This window comes from Protopterus annectens, chromosome 7.part0 (assembly GCF_019279795.1).
Source record: "Protopterus annectens isolate FY-2018-M chromosome 7.part0, PAN1.0, whole genome shotgun sequence".
NCBI lineage: Eukaryota > Metazoa > Chordata > Ceratodontiformes > Protopteridae > Protopterus > Protopterus annectens.
Genome location: NC_056739.1, coordinates 955568173 through 955590257, shown reverse-complemented (window position 1 = coordinate 955590257; position 22085 = coordinate 955568173). Strand labels below are relative to the sequence as shown.

At 39.8% G+C, this 22085-nt stretch overlaps 1 protein-coding gene across 1 annotated transcript in view; it reads right to left on the bottom strand.

Moving 5' to 3' along the window:
* Positions 1-22085, bottom strand: part of CFAP20DC (CFAP20 domain containing) — a 2639303-nt gene that overhangs the window by 1732234 nt on the left and 884984 nt on the right. Inside the window, exon 6 of the mRNA XM_044076355.1 lies at positions 8879-8993. Coding sequence (XP_043932290.1) covers positions 8879-8993 — 115 coding nt within the window. The remainder of the gene's footprint in view (positions 1-8878; positions 8994-22085) is intronic.

Genomic DNA, 22085 nt, shown 5'->3' with positions numbered 1-22085 from the left:
CTAGGTACGGAAACACCTGGAATCCTTGACGTCTCAGATGAGCCATGACCACTGCCATACATTTGGTAAACACTCTGGGGGCTGTAGTGAGGCCAAAGGGCAGGGCTCTGAATTGAAAATGACTGGTCCCCAGCCGAAAGCGGAGAAACTTTCTGGAGCACCTGTGAATTTTTATGTGATAGTACGCGTCCTGAAGGTCTATTGAGCACATCCAGTTGTCCTTGCCCAAAAAGGGTAGAATGGACTGAAGCGTGACCATCCGGAATCTTGCCTTCTTGACAAACTTGTTTAGTTTGCTGAGGTCTAAAATTGGTCTCCAATCTCCCGTCCTTTTGGGGACCAAAAAGAATCTTGAGTAGATGCCGGATCCTACTTGGTCTGCTGGAACTAGTTGGACGGTTCTTTTTGCTAGGAGCTTTGATACCTCCAGCTTTGCCAATTCCCTTAGACCGGTTGAAACGTCTGGAAGGGACTGATGAGGAACGGGATATCTCTCGAAAGGAATACTGTATCCCTCGGATATGATCGACTGTACCCATTTGTCTTGAGATAGGGAATGCCAGGCTACTGGATACAGCGACAATCTTCCCCCGACTGCCTCCAAGGGTGGACAGTCGGGCAACACCTCAGGGATGCTGGAAGGGTTTATCAGAGAGAGGCTCCCTGCTACCCTGATTCTGCGGACCCCCTCTGCCCCTAGGGTGGCGTCTATTGTTATTGCCCCCTCTGCCTCTGGGGGTAAACTGACCACGTGTGTCAGGCGTGACTCCCTGAGATTTATGAAACCACATTTTCCCTCCCTTCTGCCCTTTTGGATAGGGTCTTGAAGGGGTGGAGAAATGGACTCCTACGGCAGAAAGAGTCTTGCCGTCTTGCTCACACCTGGTCAATGTGTCCTTCACCTGAGGTCCAAACAAAGCCGAACCATCAAAGGGCGTATTAGTGAAGGATGCCTTAAAGGGATCTGCAAAATTACAAAGCCGCATCCAGGCCTGACGCCTAAGTGCCACTCCTGTGCCTGCGGCTCTACTCGCTCCATCGGCTGCATAAGAGATGAGCCACATGGAGGAGTTAGTTATAGAATTTAGGATTCCTAGCTGTGAGGCAATCTTTTCTTGAGCCCCCGCAGCTGATGGATCCTGAACCACCTCACCTAGTTCCTTGAGAATGTCTCTCTGAAGCCTGGTAAAGTGACAGAGATAGATCAGCGAACGCATAGCAAAGGTCGCTGAAGAAAAATCCGCTTACCATACCTATCCATGGTCCTAGAGTCCTTGTTAGGAGGATGGACAGGTACGGAAGGATCAGCAAGTTCCTTCTTAGTGGCCGCCGCCACCACCATGGTATCAACCGGGACACCTTTGGTAAGAAACTGTTTGTCTGAAGGGGCCGTGATAAATTTAGAGGGCCTCCTGGGGACTGGTTCCACAGAATCCGGGGCCGTCCACACCTTCCGAGCCACCACTTGCATGAGCGGGTCGAAAGGCGGAGACACCCAGGAGGTGGAGGGTCGAGATCCAAAAGCCTCCAGGTATACCGACTCATCCTTGGAGGGGTCAATGGAAGGCCAATTCCCCCTCTGCTTAAGGAGTTCCAGGATGTCTGAAAAAGAGACATCCTCAAAGGGGCACCGTGGGGAACCCTCCGACTCATCTAAGTCGGTATCTGATGTCGTAGACTCAGGGGAGTCTGTGTGCTTCCTCTTGCACGTCCTCTTACGCGGGGGTTCTCCCACAGGATCAGGAGAAACCTCGGAAGAGGAAGTTCTTCCCAATGGGGAAACCTGAGGTGATGGATCTCTGGGTCCGGGAGCAAGAGAATGGCAAGAGACATCAACAGGCACCGAAGAGGGAGGAGCTAATGGAATAGACCGCTGACTCAGCTCCGGGGCTAGAACACTCCTCATCACCTCGAAGGCTCCCCTCCCAGGGAGGCCAGAAGACTCCCGCTCCGAAGAAACAGGAATCCCTGGTCCCACCGAAAAGGAAGGCTCCGAGGCCGATGTCGGTGCCGAGCTCACCAATGCCGAAGCTCCAAGAGGGAGAGCGGGGTCGGACAAGGGTCCGATGCCACTAGCCCCCTCGGAGCCGACAAGGGAGACCCGACGACCGGATCCCTCCAAGGAAGGTCTCATGGAAGAGATCGGAGTCGAAGACGACGGAGCCGAAAGGGGAAGTATCGGCTCCGGCGCACCCACGGTCACCGCTCCGAGAAGCTCCGGCTCCGAACTCTGAAGGAGAGTCGGAGGAGGAATTTCAGGGGGATGAGAAATAGCAGTCATCTGTTGAGACGGGCTATGGAGCATTTGGGCTAGTGCCTGTGACTTCAACAGTCTACTTACCACCCTCTCTAAATCATGGTCTGATAGCCTGGAAGACCTTGAAGATCGGCTCCGATGGCTCCGCTCCGAAAGTAGAGGAGATCCCAGAGCCGAACGAATCGACTCCAGGGAAGGGGACCGAGATCTCTTCTTGGACGGAGCCATCAGACCCGAAGACCCTTTGGTTCCAGATGGAGCCGAAGGCTTATCGGCTCCAATGCTGGTTAAAGATGTGTCGGCTCCAGCCGGAGCCGACATAGTCATAGGTACTTGTGTATCGGAGCCAGAAGGAGCCGATACCACAACCTCCAATGTGGAAAGATCGGCTCCAGTCGGAGCCACCACCAAAGGCTTAAGCACCACAGCCTGGGCTTTAGGTGGCTTAGAGGGTTTAGCCGACCCAGTCTTGGTCGGAGAACAACAAGTCACGTAGAATCAGCTTGTTTCTACGTTCCTGCAGGACTCTCTGGCTAAAGGAGTGACAAATAGCACAGGAGTCCTGCAGGTGTAAAGGCCCCAGGCAGTACACACAAGAAGTGTGACCATCTGTCAGAGACATCTTCTGACACCACGAGTCACACTTCTTGAAGCCTGAGACCTTCACTTCCTTAGACATAGTATGCCCACAAAAAACACACAGACACACAACAGTCACACAGTTATCTGAGAGAAAACTGAAAAACACAGACACTCTCCTGACAGGAAACTGGGAGGGAGGCTTAAGGCCTGAGGGAGAAAAATTATCCTTATGTAAGGAAGAAAAAGGGAATATAGGGTAAAAGAATATCTAATACAATAGCGCTAACACTATAGTGAAGCCTAGAAAAATAGGGGAAAAAATACTCTAACTCTGTATAATCCAAAAAACTTTACCTGAGCTGGTAAAAAGAGACCTCTTCGCGAAGCGGCAAACGAGATCTGAGGTAGTCACGCCTTGCATCATGGGATATAGGGTTGCCTCGGGCTGGTAAAATTAGCTCTCGAGCTTAGCAAGTGCCAAGTCGGAGCCGAACCCATCCAGCAAGAATGAAGGCGAGTTTGACAACTTAACATCTGATTATCGCGAAGCCGCAGAACATCAAATCCTTTCTCAGGGAAATAATTCGGTGGGCCATTTCTGTGGCTTCGCTATATTCAGCGCTGTGGTGGAAAGTTACGGGTCGGGTTCAGGTAAGTGTGTGATTGTGCGGACATTAGGGTTAGGGCATGGGTTAGGTGAGTTAGGGTTAGGGCGCGGGTAAGGTGGGTATGCGATAGTGACGGACTTTAGGGTTAGGGCGGGATAGGTGAGTTAGGGTTAGGGCGTGGGTCACGTGAGTGTGCGATAGTGACGGACCATGAGGCTAGGGTTGGGTTAAGGTAAGTGGATAGATAGTGTATGCACAGTTTAGTGTAGGGTTAGATGTAGGATTTTAAGTGTGTGTGTGGATTGCTGTTTTTTTTGGTGTGCTTGTGTTGTGTGTATGTTTCTTGAAACAGCAATTTTTTTCCCTGGGAAAAAAATCGCTGTTCTAAGACTTCAATGTTTTTGCACTTTGATGTTAGAAGTTCGAACATATGGTGTTCGATCTTCAGCCGTTTCCTTGAAGTGATATAGAGCCCCATTATGCAATACATTCTGCAATCACTAATATATTCTGCCTCTTCAGTCAAACAGTCCCAAGATGTCCTGCAGCAATCCTTTGCAAAAACAGAAAGTTTTGGCCACCCCTACATTGCTTCTTAATTGTTACACTATAACAAATCATATATATATATATATATATATATATATATATATATATATATATATATATATATAAAGCAGAATGAATATCTGTAACAGTGCTTTAACTTGTTTAATGTAACAGTTTTTCTGTATGTATGTATGTATGTATGGAGCTTTTCTCCCTGGACCTCCGCTGAAAATGGGCATGTATCCAGTTGGACTATCCCAGTCAAAAAATGTAAAAATAAATAAAATAAACACATAAATAAAATCTGATTGGAGCAACCTAAATTCAAACAAAACTAATCTGATGGTATTTTCATCTCCAACCCAACAATCAAGCTATTGTGATTTAATAATATCAGTCAATAATAGTAGAACAGAATTAGTACAAAATGCAAAACTTTTGGGTGTGACAGTACACAACAGATTAGGATTTAATCACCACATCCAATGTGCAGTTCAAAAAGCTAACCATAAACCAGGAGTTGTAACTAAAATGAAATAATTTCTAACAGGATATAAAAGTAAGACTATAGCTCAGACCTATGTACTTCCTATGCTTCATTAGTTTTCACTAATCTATAGTACTCTCTGCCAACTAAAATGTATTTACTTATTTATTAATGTAACATTACTTATTTATTTATTAACAATTGTTTATCGGGAAAAGTCCAACTTGGAACGAAGCCAATTTTCAGTGGAGGCCCAGTGAGAAACACATGTATTTGCACAGCAATATATAGCAAATATATCAATTTAATGATAAAATTGCCAATTTTGCAAGTAATGATATTAACTGAAGACATACCTGTGTAGCACCTCACTCCCTTAACTGGCTAACCTACTAGCCTTCTGTCTTATTAAGACTGTTCACATTCTCTATAGCCCAGAGAGATGCCCTACCACCAGCTAGTTATTAAAGTGATACACACCTGAGAGAACTGTGCTCACTACAAAACTTGGTAGTCACTCAACAATATAAAAATAATAATGGAGACTTGTCTATTCTATTATTTCTATATGTTGCTAAACTGTGGAACTTGATCCCAGCAAATATCAGAAAAATATCATATTATCTGCAATTTAAAAATCTCCTTAAAGATATATCTGTCAAATGGTCAGTCACTTGTAATATTATTCCTTCCGTAATATGCAATCCTAATGAAATTATACTGACAGTTTAACAATGTTGCCCTTGTACCATATTACAAATTCCCTCCTCATGCAGTCAAATCAAACATTTAAATAAAATATGCATGTGCCTTATCTGCCGTCTGTATGCTATTATTACAATGTGAGTAGTACAATCACTGTAAAATAATTCTGAAAGTTCTGTTGTTGTAGTTTTTATATGCTCTATATACTATATTCTATATCTGTGTTTGAGAGTAGCATACAATATGTAACACAGTAACTGCCTGTTAAGTTATAGAGTAACATGTAATATGTAACATAGTAACTGCCTGTTAAGTTATATAATCATGAGTATTTCAAACATATTTTTACTGTTAGCTCATTCCAATGTATGTAATGTGGAGTGTTTTTCTTTCCAGGCCTTTGCTGAAAAGGGGCTTTGATAAGATGGATTTTCCTAGTAAACTAAAGCTAGTAAATGGATATATCCATACATAAATTCTTGGTCCAACATGATTTATTTTATTTAAATAAATAAATCACACCTTGAGTATGGTATCACACTACTTGCCTACTCTTGCAACAAGAACCTAAAGGATCTACAGACCCTTTCAAACCATGCTTCATCCTTCTGTCCCAGGTAAGGGCAAATCAGTCACTCCAAATCCATGACTAAATCCTTCCATATAACCTTCCTCCTCTTGCAGACTGGAGAGGGAACAAACAAGAAGCTGGGACCCAGGTTCATGTCTCTACTGAAAAATATTTTTGACAAGCAGGTAGGGTACCTACCCTAACTTTGCCAACTGGTTTACTGTTTACGAACATGCCGATCATAAGTATTGAATATTGTAAAGAATATAAAAGAACTGGAACTGTGATCTTCTGAAAAGGGAAGGAGCAAATTACAAAAATCTAAATGGAATTTCTTGGAACAATATGTGCAGAATAGTGTTAAGGACGCAGGAGGAGGAGGAGCAGTGAAATTTAAAGAAAAACAGGAATTGAGAAATTTATGTAAGCTTGGACTGAATGAAAATTATTAAAAGGTATACTGCATGAAAATAAAATTAATGTTAGTATTGTTTTTTATTACTGTATGTGTACCTATGTCATTTTGAACGTCATGTTTAATAAACATGTTAAAAAAAAATTCTGATCTCTGCCTCCACTGTCTTATACAAAACTCTTAATACTGACATACCCTTACAACTTCGTAATAAATTGTCAGTCAACCCCACCCCATGCTTTCTCCATTCATCTTCAGGTAGTGACTTCTACTAGCTCAGCCAGTCAATAACTTATCATTCTCCACCCTTGCTTTCTCCATTTTCCGAACAAAACTGCTGGACTCATTGCCTACAGATGTATATAACATTGGCACGTATAAAGTCTTTATGAAGACCCTCGGCAGTCATCTCACTAACAGAGTTACAAGCCACTGTTTACATATCCTCTGCAGTTACTTAAAACCACCAGCACTTCTTATTCATAGTCCATCTACCTTATCCTTGTATGCCTACCTTCTGAGTCTCCATTATACCTTCCTACCAGTGCCTAACCTTCCAAGCAGCTTTGTTTGTGGTATATACAATTTATATACTTGTATACATTATTTTAGTAGGTGCCGAATATATGGCAATTCAAGCGATACTAACTTCTGCTTTCAGCTGCTAATATTTGTGTTACATTTTCATTACAAACATTTAGATATGCAATGCCTTGCTTTTTGAACCTTAGATAATCTATTCTTACTGACTGCATTTCAGAGTGCTGCAACTTAATTAGTTATGCTTTATTACTATTTGTGTATCTGGAGGACTATGGGTGAAATCAGGCCTTATGGATAGGTAACTTTCCTAGCAAACAAACACAAATTAAAAAAGTAAAAATACATTGTTTTGCTCCACATCTTTCTTATTGCTCTGATGTTCCAGCAGTTTACAAAAAGAGTGTATAGACAGATGAAAAAAAAAAAGATTGCCATGACAGCTATTTCAAAAGAATGGAATAAATAAAGTCAGTTTACTTAATTAGCTAGGAATATGTCTCAGTAATCCTAGTCCCCCTTCTATTAGCACTACCCTTCAAGGACAGAGAGACATATATCTAGAGAACATTACATTGCAAGCATATGTCTGATGACTTGATGTTTGCTTACAATGGCTAGTTTCTGGCCATTAAAAAGAAATATGAGGACTGCTGAGACCAATAAAGCGATAACACTTCTGTAATGCCTACAGGAAATAAAATGAAGACATGATGATGTAACATATTAGAGCTATAGAGGCCAGACTGAGTAAAATACTTGAGCATTTTTCACTAATCTGTGACGCATGCTAAGCCTAACTATTTTGTTTCTCCAACACTTGATCTGAGTGGCAACATCAGTTGATGCCTAATAACTGCTAATAAGCTAGCGTATTTTCATTTCACTCTCTCCTTTTTAGATTCTCTAACAAAGTAAGAAGCATTTCAAGTAGCTTTAGCTTTTAATGTGAGGAACACATAATTCACAGAATGTTCTCAGTCTGTTCCCTCACATAGCTGGACACTGGTTAGAGATATTTAGATATGTAACAGTAATGAGAAATAGTAGTGTCCCAGATACTGTCTCAACACTACTGAGTTATTCCGAAAAATGGGGTACAATGCCCCCACCTACTATCATCTTCAGTACAAAAATGTTACTAAAGAAGGTAAGTCATGAAAAAAGTATGGATTATGATTTCTTTTTTCTGATGGAGATAGTATTTGTAGTTTTCTCACAGTGTCTACAGCAACAGCCAACATTTTCACCTGAAATTCTTATTGTCCCTTTCATTTGAGGTACTTGGCTTTCCAAATGTTTCCTAGAATGATTTTTAAGAACCATTAACTAAAGACTCAAGACCTTTGCCACACACTGACTTTGTGACAAACTAGATGCTATACTTTGCATACAAATCCTCTATACTCAGGAAATAAAAACAGCTAATACTTGGAAATGTTGACTTACCCTGGGCCCATATCTTGAAAACCTGTTAAAAGCGTTAATATGCAACTGAAAACAGGATAGGATCTGGATTATTAACAGGATCTTGGTGGCATTACTAAATCTAATCCATACAATTTGACACCATTTGGGCAATTAGGCAAAGAAGTAAGTAAAGAAAGTAGATACTTAAAGGACAAAACTGTATGTTGTTATTATTTGAAAAAAAAAAGAAAATTGAAATAAAGAGATTTTGGGGAAAAAAAAGCCTGTGGAAAAACAAAAATGACAATCACAATGATTGAAACATGAATATTTTTATAGGCCTCGTATTTCAACATACTTATACAGGAATACCTGCTAATTTAAACTGCTGTAAGGCAACAGCATTGGGAAACAAGTATAAGATTTTAGACAGAGAAATACACACTGACTGTGTGTATTTATATACCTATAGTTTATATATGTATGTATATGTGTGTGTGCATGTGTGTGTGTGTGTGTGTGTGTGTGTGTGTGTGTGTATGTATGTATGTATATATATATATATATATATACACACACACACACACACACACACATATATATATATATATATATATATATATATATATATATATATATATATATATATATGAATACCATACTGACTTGCTAAAGCCCTGGTTCAAAAATAAATATACTATATATGAATTACAGAATATGCCTCTGTGAAAAACAAGAATTTTTAAAAACCTACTATTTTGCGCTTAATAACAGAAAGAGGTATTTTTGCGTGCAGAGGGGTCATTAACAGCTCCTTGTGGACAGTTGACAAATACAGTCTTCTCTTGATGTTTCCCAAGTCAGTTATCCTGGAAAAGAATGAAAATAAAATGCAAAAGATCCTTGTCAGTCCAATAAGGTCTGTCTTACGAAAGCTACATCAAATTGTATAATTCATATGCAGACCAGTATATATCAAGAGCAGCAAACTGAGAATTGGAGGGTAACCATTTTTTATTAGATAAGTAATGAGATTTTTTTTTTTTTACTTCAGTCTTGGTAGCTACAAGCCTGCATATATAAAAATCACTTTACATGCTAATTTATTTCAACACTTCTCTGAATTTTAAAAGCCCTGCAGCCTATGAATGGATTCAATTTGTGTGAACTAAACAGCCACAGGGCTTTAATAATCGTGCTTGTTCTGGCCCCTTAAGCTTGTATTATCTTGGGACAAACTGTCACCTGCTAAATGAAAAAACATTATAGACTTTCTTTTTCTAAAAATGCACCTGTCATTTTGTATAGGTTCTTTGTCTGTTTGGAGCCAGGCACAAAACATTTTCTGTCTGTTTCACTTCCTAAGCACATATCTCTAAATTTGAATTAACAATACGCAGGTTTATTGCTCTCTATTCGGGTCATCCCTCAGTGATATCAAGGACACTGAATTCGTACAGTTCTAATAGATTTAGACCACAGCCATGATCACAAAGATTAGGTTTGCTTCAAATTGATATAGAGGCTCATTTTTATGTTAGGCTTCCTGCAGGTCTCAAGGGTAACACAGCAGACCAGAAACCTCACTGCTTGTCTTGCACTGTTGTACTGGAAGATTGATTTCACAGCAAAGACTGTCTTTTTATCCAGAAAGAATGATTAATCATTTTCCTACAGACACACCCATGTACATACACAAGCACACAAGCACACACACACACACACACACACACACACACACACACACACACACACACACACACACACACACACACACAAAACATATGACATCTGTAGCATTTTAGAATCATATTGTAATAGTCATCCGTGCATGCATTTAAAAGTTGCATTCTTTCTGACTTGATTCAGTGGTTCATGAATTATATATGATATCTTAACCATAATTTGCTTTTAACAGTAATATAAACAGTTAAATAAATCTATTCTATATAGCACTTTAAGGTAACAGAGTCCCCAGAGTCTATTCTGACATGCATTGAATAACCATTAAAATACACCTAGACACATATGAAAACAAGCTTATTGTTTTCAAAGATAAATGAAAACGTGATAAACTACATATGGCAGGAAAATGTAAAAGAACACGATGATACATTGTTTAACGTTGGCTGTATTGTTTTCAATAAAAAAAAATTGGAGAAAATTTCTATTAATTTTCAAATGATTCCTTCTAACAAAACCCATGCACAAATTTATTTAAGCAAGAAATACATTAAACACATAACAATGCTGCACATATTATGAGGTTTTGGCATGGTAAAGTGGATACTGTAGTTAAAAGAACAAATATGGCTTCCTTATTTTCAGACTTAAAACCTGCAAAGAACATTCTGTTTACACTGACCTAAGTGTTCATCATGGAAAGTGAACTGGTAGGTATTTAACTTCTGACATTTTTTCCCCTACATCTTCTCTAAACAGCCTAATTTCATTTGGCATACTTGCTGCGGCTGTTTACCAATATGTTTTCAAATAAGCACTAAGATAAAACAGAGAACTTCATTATCCATTTAGCAGTATATATTAGACTTATTGTTGCTTTTATAACTGAAGGTACAATCAAATATTTCAGTTTTGAAATCATAGTTTATATACTTCTATGTTTGCTGAAATACCTGGAACTGTATAGCATGTTATATTCTGATCACTAAACATTTTTTGTAATTACATATGAGTGGCTAGGCTAGTGATGCATATAGTGCCCTATAAATGGCAAAGTGTGAATAATGTTTCAAAATCTAAACAGTGAGATAAATTTCCTGTTGAAGTCATAACGTGATTTGGGGGCTGTGTTCTTTCTACATGTTAATGCACAGATCTCATTCTACGGAGTGTATTACAAAAAGATTGATGGTACACAACAGACTTGAAGAATTAAGCTTGCCAGCACAACAACAGTGAGTCTATAATGTTTGGAACCTGTAATGTAGAAAAAGATAAGACAATATTTTATCTGTAAAATAAAACAGCTTAGATTTTCAACAGTGGAGAAAAGTAATTTTTATCACATTAATTCTTGAGTTATTCTCTACTTAATCCATCATACTGTTCCAGGAGGGAAACGCAAGAAATCACGGAAGAGTTAAATTTGTATTATGTCTTGTGCATTCAAATATAAGGGTCAAGCTTAGAAAGTGTGGGTAGAAAACTAATGAGAGTTTGTAAGGAAAAAAATGAGGTAGTCAAAAAGAAAATCAACCTCATTTATAATAATATTCCAGCTATCAGCAGGTGCATAACTCTCCCAGCTATGGTCATTAACTGCTAACATTTCACACTTAACATCTACATTTGCAAACCATTTGAAAGTAAAATTACTTTTTAGTTCAATTTTCAGTTCTTCGTTCTATCATTTTTATCTCTGATTGACTCTTTTCTATGTAATGGCAAATATGAAGTACCCAGCATGTGGCACCTGCTGTCCTAGAGTATTCAGATGTTTCAAGATCTCCTCATGTATGTATGTCAAATGGGATTGATTCTTAACAAACAGTTTTTGCATGACACTGCAGGGCAGAAAACTTCATTATATTGCAGATGCTTTGAACATTACCATAAATACTGGAAAACACACAAAAATATCCCAAATATTGTCAGTCAGAAAGTCTGTTTTTATACATGAATTACCATTTACCAGCAGCTGTCTAATTTACAAAACTAGTCAATAACATTTAAAACTATAAAACATCATTAGAATTTTAGTAGTGCATATTTGTAAATGGCCAAATATTTGGGCTGTGTTTAGTTTTTAACAGTAGTATGCCCACAATTAAATTATGATCTGCAAAATATGTTATTGTTTCAATAAAGTAAGGAAGGAAGGAATGGTGTGAGTTCCACTTCCAACATGATCAACGATGGACTTCTTTAAGTAATAGTTTTATCACAAATTATCCAAGAATTGTGTGCAATTAATTAATAGCTATAATGACTTGATGCAGACTTTCAACTCAATAGTTTAAATCATACAAGAAAATAATTTACTGTATTTGTTTAAAGAAGCTGGTATGCTCTATTTTACTGTGATAAATATACTCTTCTTAATACTTCCAGAATGTGAAATGCTCTACTGCAATTTGCATTAAGTATCATGTTACATGTTGTTTCACGTCTTCTGTCATTGCTACTATATCGCCTATTATTGTGCAATATTCCATTATGTTTCTTACCCTATGAAAAAAGCTTTATACAACATTCTTTTTCCTAATGTATCTTAAATGTGTTCAACTGCACTGCGTATTTGTACATATATTAGTTGCAGTGTATACTGATTATTACTTTTTTGGCACTTTTCTTCCCAGGCCTCTGCTGAAAAGGAATTCCCAACCCAGACAGACTTTCCCAGTACACAAATGCAAATAAATAAATAAATAGGTAGATAAAAATTAGACAAGCACAATTTTCAGCATATTGTCTTTCTTACTACTAATGTTGTCATTAAATAATCATTAATATTTTGTAAAAATGTTTTCTAATATCACTGGTATTTTTTTTTTCTTTTAACTATGTCACACCTTCCATATTCTTCACCGGGATGGCAGCAGCATCTCACATAAGGAAAATCTGAAGGCTTTAATGCTGGTTCTACAGGAACCATTACCTCCATTAACTGCTAAGAAACAGGTACTCACTCAAAGCCACTATGTCCATAGAGAAGACTCCGTAATCCCACATCAAGTCTGGAAGTGCAATGAAATATTCATTGTTGCATATTCAGCGTAATTCTACATAATTTCCCAAAGTGTGTCAGGTAATGGAACCAAGTTGGCAATATTCCAGATGGCGCAGCATGATGGTAGGATGAAGTACAACTAATAAACAGATTATTATAATTACAAAAAACTGCTATATCTAAATTGCATAAAATAGTAAAATTAGGTCTGGCAAGATCATATAATCTCCTTTTAGAAGCTGGACTGTTAAAGATAACTGCTGCACTTTGACAACTGAGCACATGTATGCTCAAATGTGTTCAGGTCAAATGCAGACTCTTACACACACACCCACACACAAACACGCACACATACTCTTCTCCCTCAGATCTCAGAATTCTGACAATAAAAGATGCATTGCTGTTGTATTAGTTGATATGTTATAGAAACTTAGGTAGCTATCTCTACCAGTCAACACCTGGTACTTTTTCTTGTAAAACCCTGTGTAGAGACAGTTGTGCACATGCACTTATGCCCACCATGACCTATGTCAGTAACATAAATGGTCACATCCCCACAGCCAGTTTATATTAACATAGGTCAGGGTGGACATAAGTGCATACAACTTCCTGCAATATCTAATGACACACTGACCAGACTTGCTGGAACTTCCAACAGCTGCAGATGTTTGAACAGCCACTTATCCAGAAGGGTATGGAGGGAGTATATTTCTGATGCACCAAAGAAGGCACTGTCAAAAATCAACTGTTATTGTAAAATTGTGTATGCTATATCTGATATCAGGGATCCTCTGTGATGGGTCCTATGGAAGGATGGAATGAATCCCAAGCAGTACCCATCAAAGTGGAGTAGAAGCAGTCAAAGAATCAAAAAAGCAAAGAGCTTAAACAGAGTCCTTAAATAATGACTTTGCAAATGTGGACGGAATCTGACAGTCATGCTTCAGACAAAGTTTGGAGAAAATATATAAAGAGGACTTGGTGGTGATGAATCTAATGTATGCAATACACATGTTCAGAGTACAACTACAAGAGCTAGCTACACCTAAAGTAGAGTAAGCTTTAACAGCATTTGACAGCGGGTAATTAGTTACCATATGGTAAAAGACAAAGCAGCATACAATCTACTTTGTGAGTGTCTGCTTAGCATCTGCTAGCATTCCCCTCTCTGGTGCAAAGTAGATGAAAGTACAGTTGTGTAAGCTGAACTTACCATAACAATAGATGTTTAAATTATCATGGTTGCAATAGCATTAGCCATATGGGTTATATCCTGTCAGGGATATAATGAATGGCCAGTTTCCAAAGCTTTGGGGCAACTTCCACGGGCCCAAACTGTAAAGCAGCTCGAGCTGAGTTGACTAAAAGACAAATCTGGCCTAAAGCCCTTCAGTGTTTTCCTGTCAGCAGAGTGAGGGAGGCTGAGCTCTGAAAGGACAATGCTAGGAACAACAAAAATGAATGTTCACAACCCGGCATAAAAAAACACCAAAAAAGAAGGGGAATGGAAGGAGAGAATGGCTATGTCAGCAGTGATCATTTGAACCTCTACTGGCACAGTAAGTTCAACTTACATAATTAACCTTTGTTCATTATATTGATCACTAGTGCAGTAGCCTTAGCTATATGGGTAGCTTAACTACATTTGTGAGGTGGAAGGAAAAGAGTCCAGGTGCCCCTGGACAGTGGTCCTAACAAAGCTTGATCTAGACCTAGAGAAATAATCAAGCTTATAGTGTTTTGTAAAAGTATGTATGGAGGACCAACTAGCAGCTTCTAGAATTCATCTACAACCAACCCTTTCCAAAAAGCCATAGAAGAAGCCAAGCCCCTGGCAAAGTGGGCCTTGACCCTGCCTGGAATAGATTTGTTATGGTGAGTTTAATAAAAGGAAATAGATTTGGAAATAATCTGTTTTGACACAGGTTGTCCCTTTTTTCTATCTTCACAAGAAATGAACAATGTATCCAGAGATCTGAAAGATTTAGCTCTTTCAAGATAGTACCTGAGTTATCTGTGGACATCCAACATACTGTGTATTCTTTCTTCCTAATTTTTAGACTCAGGAAAGAAAATGGGGAGATAGTTTGACTGAAAGTAAACTTGGATACCACTTTAGGAATAAAAAAAATATTAGTTTGCAAAGAAAACCCTGACCCTATGAAAAATTACATAGGGTTGACTCAATGTAAGAGCCTGCAACTTAGATACCATTCTTGCAAAGGAAACGGCAATCAGTAAAACTGTTTTCCATGTTAAAAACCTCAAGTCAGCCAATCTGGTTCAAATGGAGCAAATGTTAGCTTCACTAACACAAAATAAAGATCCCATGAGGGACCACCAGTTTTCTTGGAGGTCTCTTATGCAAAACCCCTTTCAAGAACATTATGACATGAGACTGCATTGAAAGAGGAGGCTCCATGGGCAGACATGCTATAATGGCTGATAAATGAACCTTAATAGAGAAATAAGAAAGGCCATAGGATAGCAACTCACACAAATATTGTAAAACCAGAGAACAACTAGCCCTGAATGGGTGCTTGTTAGGTTGTTAGCACCACATAGAGAATCTTATCCATTTGGAAATATGATTTTCTGCTATCTGACTTTCTTGCTTCCATTAGTACCTGCTGCACATCCTCAGTAAACAGATGCCTAAAAGGAATTAAGACCTTATCATCCAGGCAGTCAGCTAAAGATGATTAATGTCAGGATGTATCAAACAGCCCTGTTCTTGTGTGAGCAGATCCATTATGTGAGAAAAGTTTGTGGTAATTGTCCCTCTCTATTTCCAAAAGAAAGGAGAACCAAGGTTGCATGGGCTAGAAAGGAGTCACTACAGTGATCTTGTGGAATTCCTTCTGAACCTTCAGAAGTACCTTGAATATTAGTGAAAAGGGTGGAAAGGCATACAGGAACATTCCTGTCCAAAGAAAAGAAAAGACAACTGTCTTCCAGGCCTTCTTGCATGGAGTCCTGGAACTGAATTTTGCCATCAGAGAGGAAGCCAAGTGGTCTATTGGAGGAACTCCTCACAGATGGATCACATCTTGGAAGATCCCCAATCTAGTTTTGATGGATGAGGGTCTGCCCCGGTCCTGCTCAGTTTGTCTACCACACGGTTTTGCTCTGATTCAATGTAGGATGCCTGTTGAGTTAGACTGTGCTATGAAGCTACAGTATATCCCAAACTAATATGGCTAGTCTACAAAGTGGGGTACAACTTGGTTCCTCCTTACTTCTTGATGAACCATGTTACTAAGATATTGTCTATAACCACTTGAAGAGGTCCTGGGAACTAAAGATGGTTCAGAAAGTTAAGTGCCTTGATCAGGGCAAGCATCTCCTTCATATTTATGTGCTAGCATCTGTCCTTGGTGTCCCACACCCCTGCACTTTTATTGCTCCTGAAGCAGCTCCCCAAGCAAATTGTGAAGTGTCTGCAGTGAATGACTGCTTTGGAGCATGGTGGGAGATGGGGAGACCTGGATTTAAGAGTATTTGTTGTCTCTACCAAAAGATTTCTATTCTCACAAACCTTAGCACTGGAATTTGAAAAGATAAAGTGTACTGATGCTGGGGCCAAACAGATTACAGATACCACTGTATCTTTCTCATGTGGGGTCTTGCCAGGATATCATGAGGTTCAAAGATGCCATGAGACCTAAAATCCTGAGGTATTCCCTCAGAGTGACCAAAGTCTTAGTGGAAAACCTTAGAAACAGATCTAAACAAAAATCTATTTTTCCTATGGAAGAAAAAACAAGGTGTCTAGTTAACATCCCAGGAACACAATCCTGTGTGAGGGAGTGAAGAAAAACTTTTAAATGTTCTCTTAGAATCTCAGATTGTGTAAGAGATCTCTCACCCAAGTGAGAGATTGTGGATACTCTGAAAAAGACGCTGCAAAGATAAGTCACCTAAATATGGACTAAATTCGGATACCCTGTTGCCTGCAGTGAGGTATAACTGGAGCTAAACACATTGTGAACACTTGGTGCAGTGGATAGTCCAAAGGGTGAGGCAAAGAACTGATAATGTAATCCAGACACACAAAACCTTAAGAAACAACTGAAGTCTGAATAAATAGTTATGTGATGATTAGTATCTTTTCAGTCTAGAGTTACCAGGAAACTTGAAAGAGGAATAAGAGGTAACAGATTGTGAAGTGATATCGTTTTGAATCTGGACACTATCAGAAACAGGTTTAGGAAAGAAAGAGCTGGTCTCCAAGCATTTTATTTCTTTGGCAGTAGAAACATCCTTGAATAAAAAACATTCCACACCTGGCAAGGGGGAGTTAGTTCCACTTCTTGGGACAGCATGTGATGAAAAGGGGGAAATAAGATAATCTGATCTGGAAGATGAGAAATGGCATCTGTAACCTTGATGAATGCTTTTCAGAACTCATTTGTTTGAAACAATGTTGCCAAAGAGAAAAATGGAGATTCAGACTTTCTGGAAAAAAGGGGTCAGGGTGGGGGTGGCTCACATAGTCTCTTAAACAGCTATTCAGACTTGTTGGACAGTCCTTGGTTTTGGGAGGCTTGAAACTTCTTTTTTGGAACATCCTTTCCATTTCTTCTTGAATATCTATTTACGTAAATTCAGTTGAGACTTTATTCTGTTTTTTTTTTTTTTTTTTTGCCAAATTTGGATGAGGAGAACGAAAACCCATTGGACAATTTGGAAAAGCAGAGCTGAAAACTCTTAGAGATTCCCTTGATCAGCTCGCCTCTTTCACCATGCTTTTTGATCACATCTACAGCAGAAGGGCCAAATACTAAATCTTTATCCATCTAAGAACTTAAAATCTAATTTTTAACATCATCTGCAAGGTTCTAAGAATGCAGCCATGCAAACGTTCTTAAAATAATACCAGTCGTCATAGACCTGGAAGAAGTAGTGTGTGAGATATACACATATACACATACTGCAAACAATGAGTAATGGGTAACAATTACCCACGTAATTGAAGGAACTAAGTTATTTAAAGCAGATTTTTCTAGACAAGAAGAAACTGCAAATAAAACATTTCTCATACTTTCACAACTTGTCAGAACAAACTTTAATATAAAAGCCTCTTTTTTTCTTTTGGCTGTTCCCATTAGGGGTCGCCACAGCAGATCATCTGTTTCCATTTCTTCCTGTCCTCTGCATCTTGGTCTGTCACACCAACCACCTGCATGTCCTCTCTCACCACATCCATAAACCTTATCTTAGGCATTCCTCTTTTCCTCTTACCTGGCAGCTTCATCCTTAACATCCTTTTCCCAATATACCCAGCATCCCTCCTCAGCACATGTCCAAACCAGTGCAATCCCGCCTCTCTGGCTTTGTCTCCAAGTCGTCCAACCTGGGATGACCCTCTAATATACTTATTCCTAATCCTGTCCACCCTCATCACACCCAGTGCAAATCTTAACATCTTTAACTCTGCCACATCCAGCTCTGACTCCTGCCTTTTTGTCAATGCCACTGTCTCCAACCGTTATAACATAGCTGGTCTCACTACCCTCTTGTAGACCTTCCCTTTCACTCTTACCGGTACTAGTTTGTCACAAATCACTCTTGACACTCTTCTCCACCCATTCCACCATGCTTGTACTCTCTTTTTCACCTCTTTTCCATACTCGCCATTACTCTGAATTGTTGATCCCAAGTATTTAAACTCATCCAGCTTCGCCTACTCTACTCCCTGCATCCTCACCATTCCTCTATCCTCCATCTCATTCACACACATATATTCTGTCTTAGTCCTGCTGACCTTCATTCCTCTTCTATCTAGAGCATATCTCTACCTCTCCTGGGTCTCCTCCAATTGTTCCTTACTCTCACTACAGATCACAATGTCATCTGCAAACATCATAGTCCACGGGGACTCCTGTCTGATCTCGTCTGTCTACCGGTCCATCACCAGTGCAAATAAGAAATGGCTCAGAGTTGATCCTCGATGTAATCCTACCTCCACCTTAAATGCATCTGTCACTCCCACTGCAGATCTCACCGCTGTCACACTTCCTTTGTAAATATCCTGTACCACTCTTACATACTTCTCTGCCACTCCCGACTTCCTCATACAATACCAAACCTACTCTCTAGGCACCCTGTCATATGCTTTCTCTAAGTCCACAAAGACACAATGCAACTCCTTCTGACCTTCTCTGTACTTCTCCATCAACACTCTCAGAACAAAAATCGCATCTGTAGTGCTCTTTCCTGGCATAAAACCATACTGCTGATCACTAATTATCACATCACTTCTTAACCTAGCTTCTACTACTCTTTTCCATAATTTCATGCTGTGACTGATCAATTTTTATCCCTCTGTAGTTACTACAGTTCTGCACATCACCCTTATTCTTAAAAATTGGTACCAAAACACTTTTTCTCCACTCCTCAGGCATCCTCTCACTTTCCAAGATTTCATTAAACAATCTGGTTAAAAATTCCACTGCCATTTCTCCTAAACACCTCCAAGCTTCCACAGGTATGTATCTGGACCAACAACCTTTCCATTCTTCATAGCTATCCTTACTTCCTCCTTGCTAATCTGTTGCACTTCCTGATTCACTATCCCCACATCATCCAACCTTCTCTCTCTCATTCTCTTCATTCATCAGCCCCTCAAAGTACTCTTTCCATCTGTTGTCCTCGCTTGTGAGTATGTTTGCCTCATTATCCTTTATCACCCTTACCTGCTGCACATCTTTCCTATATCGGTCCCTCTGTCTAGATAATCGGTACAGGTCCTTTTCTCCCTCCTTAGTGTCCATCCTTTCATACAACTCTCCATACATCTTATCCTTAGCCTTTGCTACCTCTCTCTTTGCCATGCACCTCATCTCATTATACTTCTGTCTACTTTCTTCATCTCTCTGACAATCCCACATCTTCTTCACCAACCTCTTTCTCTGTATACTTTCGTGTACTTCCTCATTTCACCACCAGGTCTCCTTGTCCTCCTTCCTCTGTCCAGATGTCACACCAAGCACCTTTCTTGCAGTCTCCCTTAATAGCTCTGCTATAGTTACCCAGCTGTTCTGTAACTCTTCACTGCCACCCAGTGCCTGTCTTAACTTTTCTCTGAACACCACCTCATAATCACCCTTTTTCATTTTCCACCATTTGATCCTTGGTGCTGCCCTCACACACTCCTCCTCTTCTTGATCACCAATATCATTCTACAGACCACCATTCTATGCTGCCTAACTACACTTTCCCCTGTCACCACTTTACAATTGCCAGTCTCCTTCAAACTGGCCCTCCTGCATAGGATATAATCCACCTGTGTGCATCACCCTCCACTCTTGTATGTCGCCCTATGCTCCACCCTCTTCTTAAAATACGTATCCCACCACAGCCATGTCCATCCTTTTTGCAAAATCCACTACCATCAGACCTTCTGCATTCCTTTCCTTAACACCATACCTTTACCAAAATGCCCATTGAAATCTGCTCCAGTCACCACTTTCTCACCCTTGGGTACAGTCATCACCACTTCATCCAACTCACTCCAAAATTTTTCTTTCTCATCCATCGCACACTCAACTTGCGGACCACATCCACTAACAATATTCATCATTACACCATCAATTTCCATCTTCATAAACATCACTCTATCTGACACTCTTTTCACCTCCAAAACACTCTTGGCATACTGTTCCTTCAGGATAACCCCTACCCCATTTCTCCTCCCATCCATGCCATGATAGAACAATTTGAACTTGCCTCCAATGCACCTGGCCTTTCTTCCCTTCCACCTGGTCTCTTGCACACGCGCTATATCAACCTTCCTTCTATCCATCATATCAGCTAGCTCTCTCCCTATACCAGTCATACTACCAACATTCAAAGTTCCTCCCCTCACTACCACACTCCTAAGCTTTCTCTTCTCTTCCTGCATTCGGGCACGCCTTCCCCCTCTTCTTCTCCTTCTCCTCCTTCGGCCAACAGTACCCCAATTTTCACCAGCACCCTGTTGGCTAACAGTACTGGTGGCGGTCATTGTTAACACGGGCCTTGACCGATTCGGTATGTAAATCTGTATTGTTTTCCACATATCTCATTGGGCAAATGTTTTACACCAGATGCCCTTCCTGATGCAACCCTCCCCATTTATCCGGGCTTGGGACCGGCATGAAATTTCTGAAAATCAATGTTGCAGAAGTAAACACTTTTTTCCCATATCTATCAAAAATGTTTCCATTCTTATCAGAAACAGTAGAGTTGGAATTGCTTAGCAACAGTGGGATCAGCTAAGGCTACAGCTGTTGGGTCAGGTTTGGGAATAGTGTATAAAAACTTAAAAGACTGAGGAGCTTTATACACCCCATCTGCCTTTTTAGGGGCAGCTGGCTATTAGGAAAATTGCAGGCAGTTAACACACAGGAGGAATGGGTGTAGGTTCTCAAAATTCTTCTTTAACAAAATCATAGTATTTCCTGAGAGACTGAGAAACCTCAGTGATCTCATGCTTAAAACACTGGCACATACTAGAAATAGTCTCAGAGAAAAACCTAGAGAAACCACCACATGGAGAATCAGAAACTGAGTTCTTCTCTGAATATGAAACAGAAATGTGAGGAAAAAAATAATTTGTCCCTGCATCTTCCTGTTTTTATTCAGAATCTTGAATCTCTTCAGGAAAAGAGAAATTCCTCTGTTTTTCTGGAAACTACTTTACAAGAAGGATCTACAGCCTGAACTAAACTCTGAGCCAGACCCAGTGAACTACTCCTATGCAAAGAAATTTGACAAGAAGTAGATACATGCTTGGTTTTCTGTTTCTTTTTGGCAGGAAAAATGGGGTCAGCATTGTTAGTAATGGCAGCAGCTGCTTCCCCAGTGATGGGGCAGCATTTTGACACAACAAAGAAACCTTTCCTGTTTCCTCTTTCAGATCCAACAATAGTGGCTCTCGTTTGCTCACTGAGAGTACTCCAACAGCCGCAGAGGATGCGGATAACCTATGGTCTATTGTGGCTGCAGGTGCCACTCCCTGAAGATTGAGGGTGAAAGCTAAGTCGTCTGAGGTATAACAAAAGACCACAGCAGAGTCACCCAACTGAGGCTAAGGGAAATTGCCAACTGGCTGTGGTGGCAAAGGCTATTTATTTATCTTTTTTATTTTATGGCAGGAAGAAGGACCAAGTCTGTCATATGGTCAAGCTGAAAATGGTGCCTCTTTCCCAGGGAAAACAAACAGCAAATGCCAGTAAAACTACCAGTCCACAAAAGTTACTTTTTTGACACCAAAGAAAAAAAC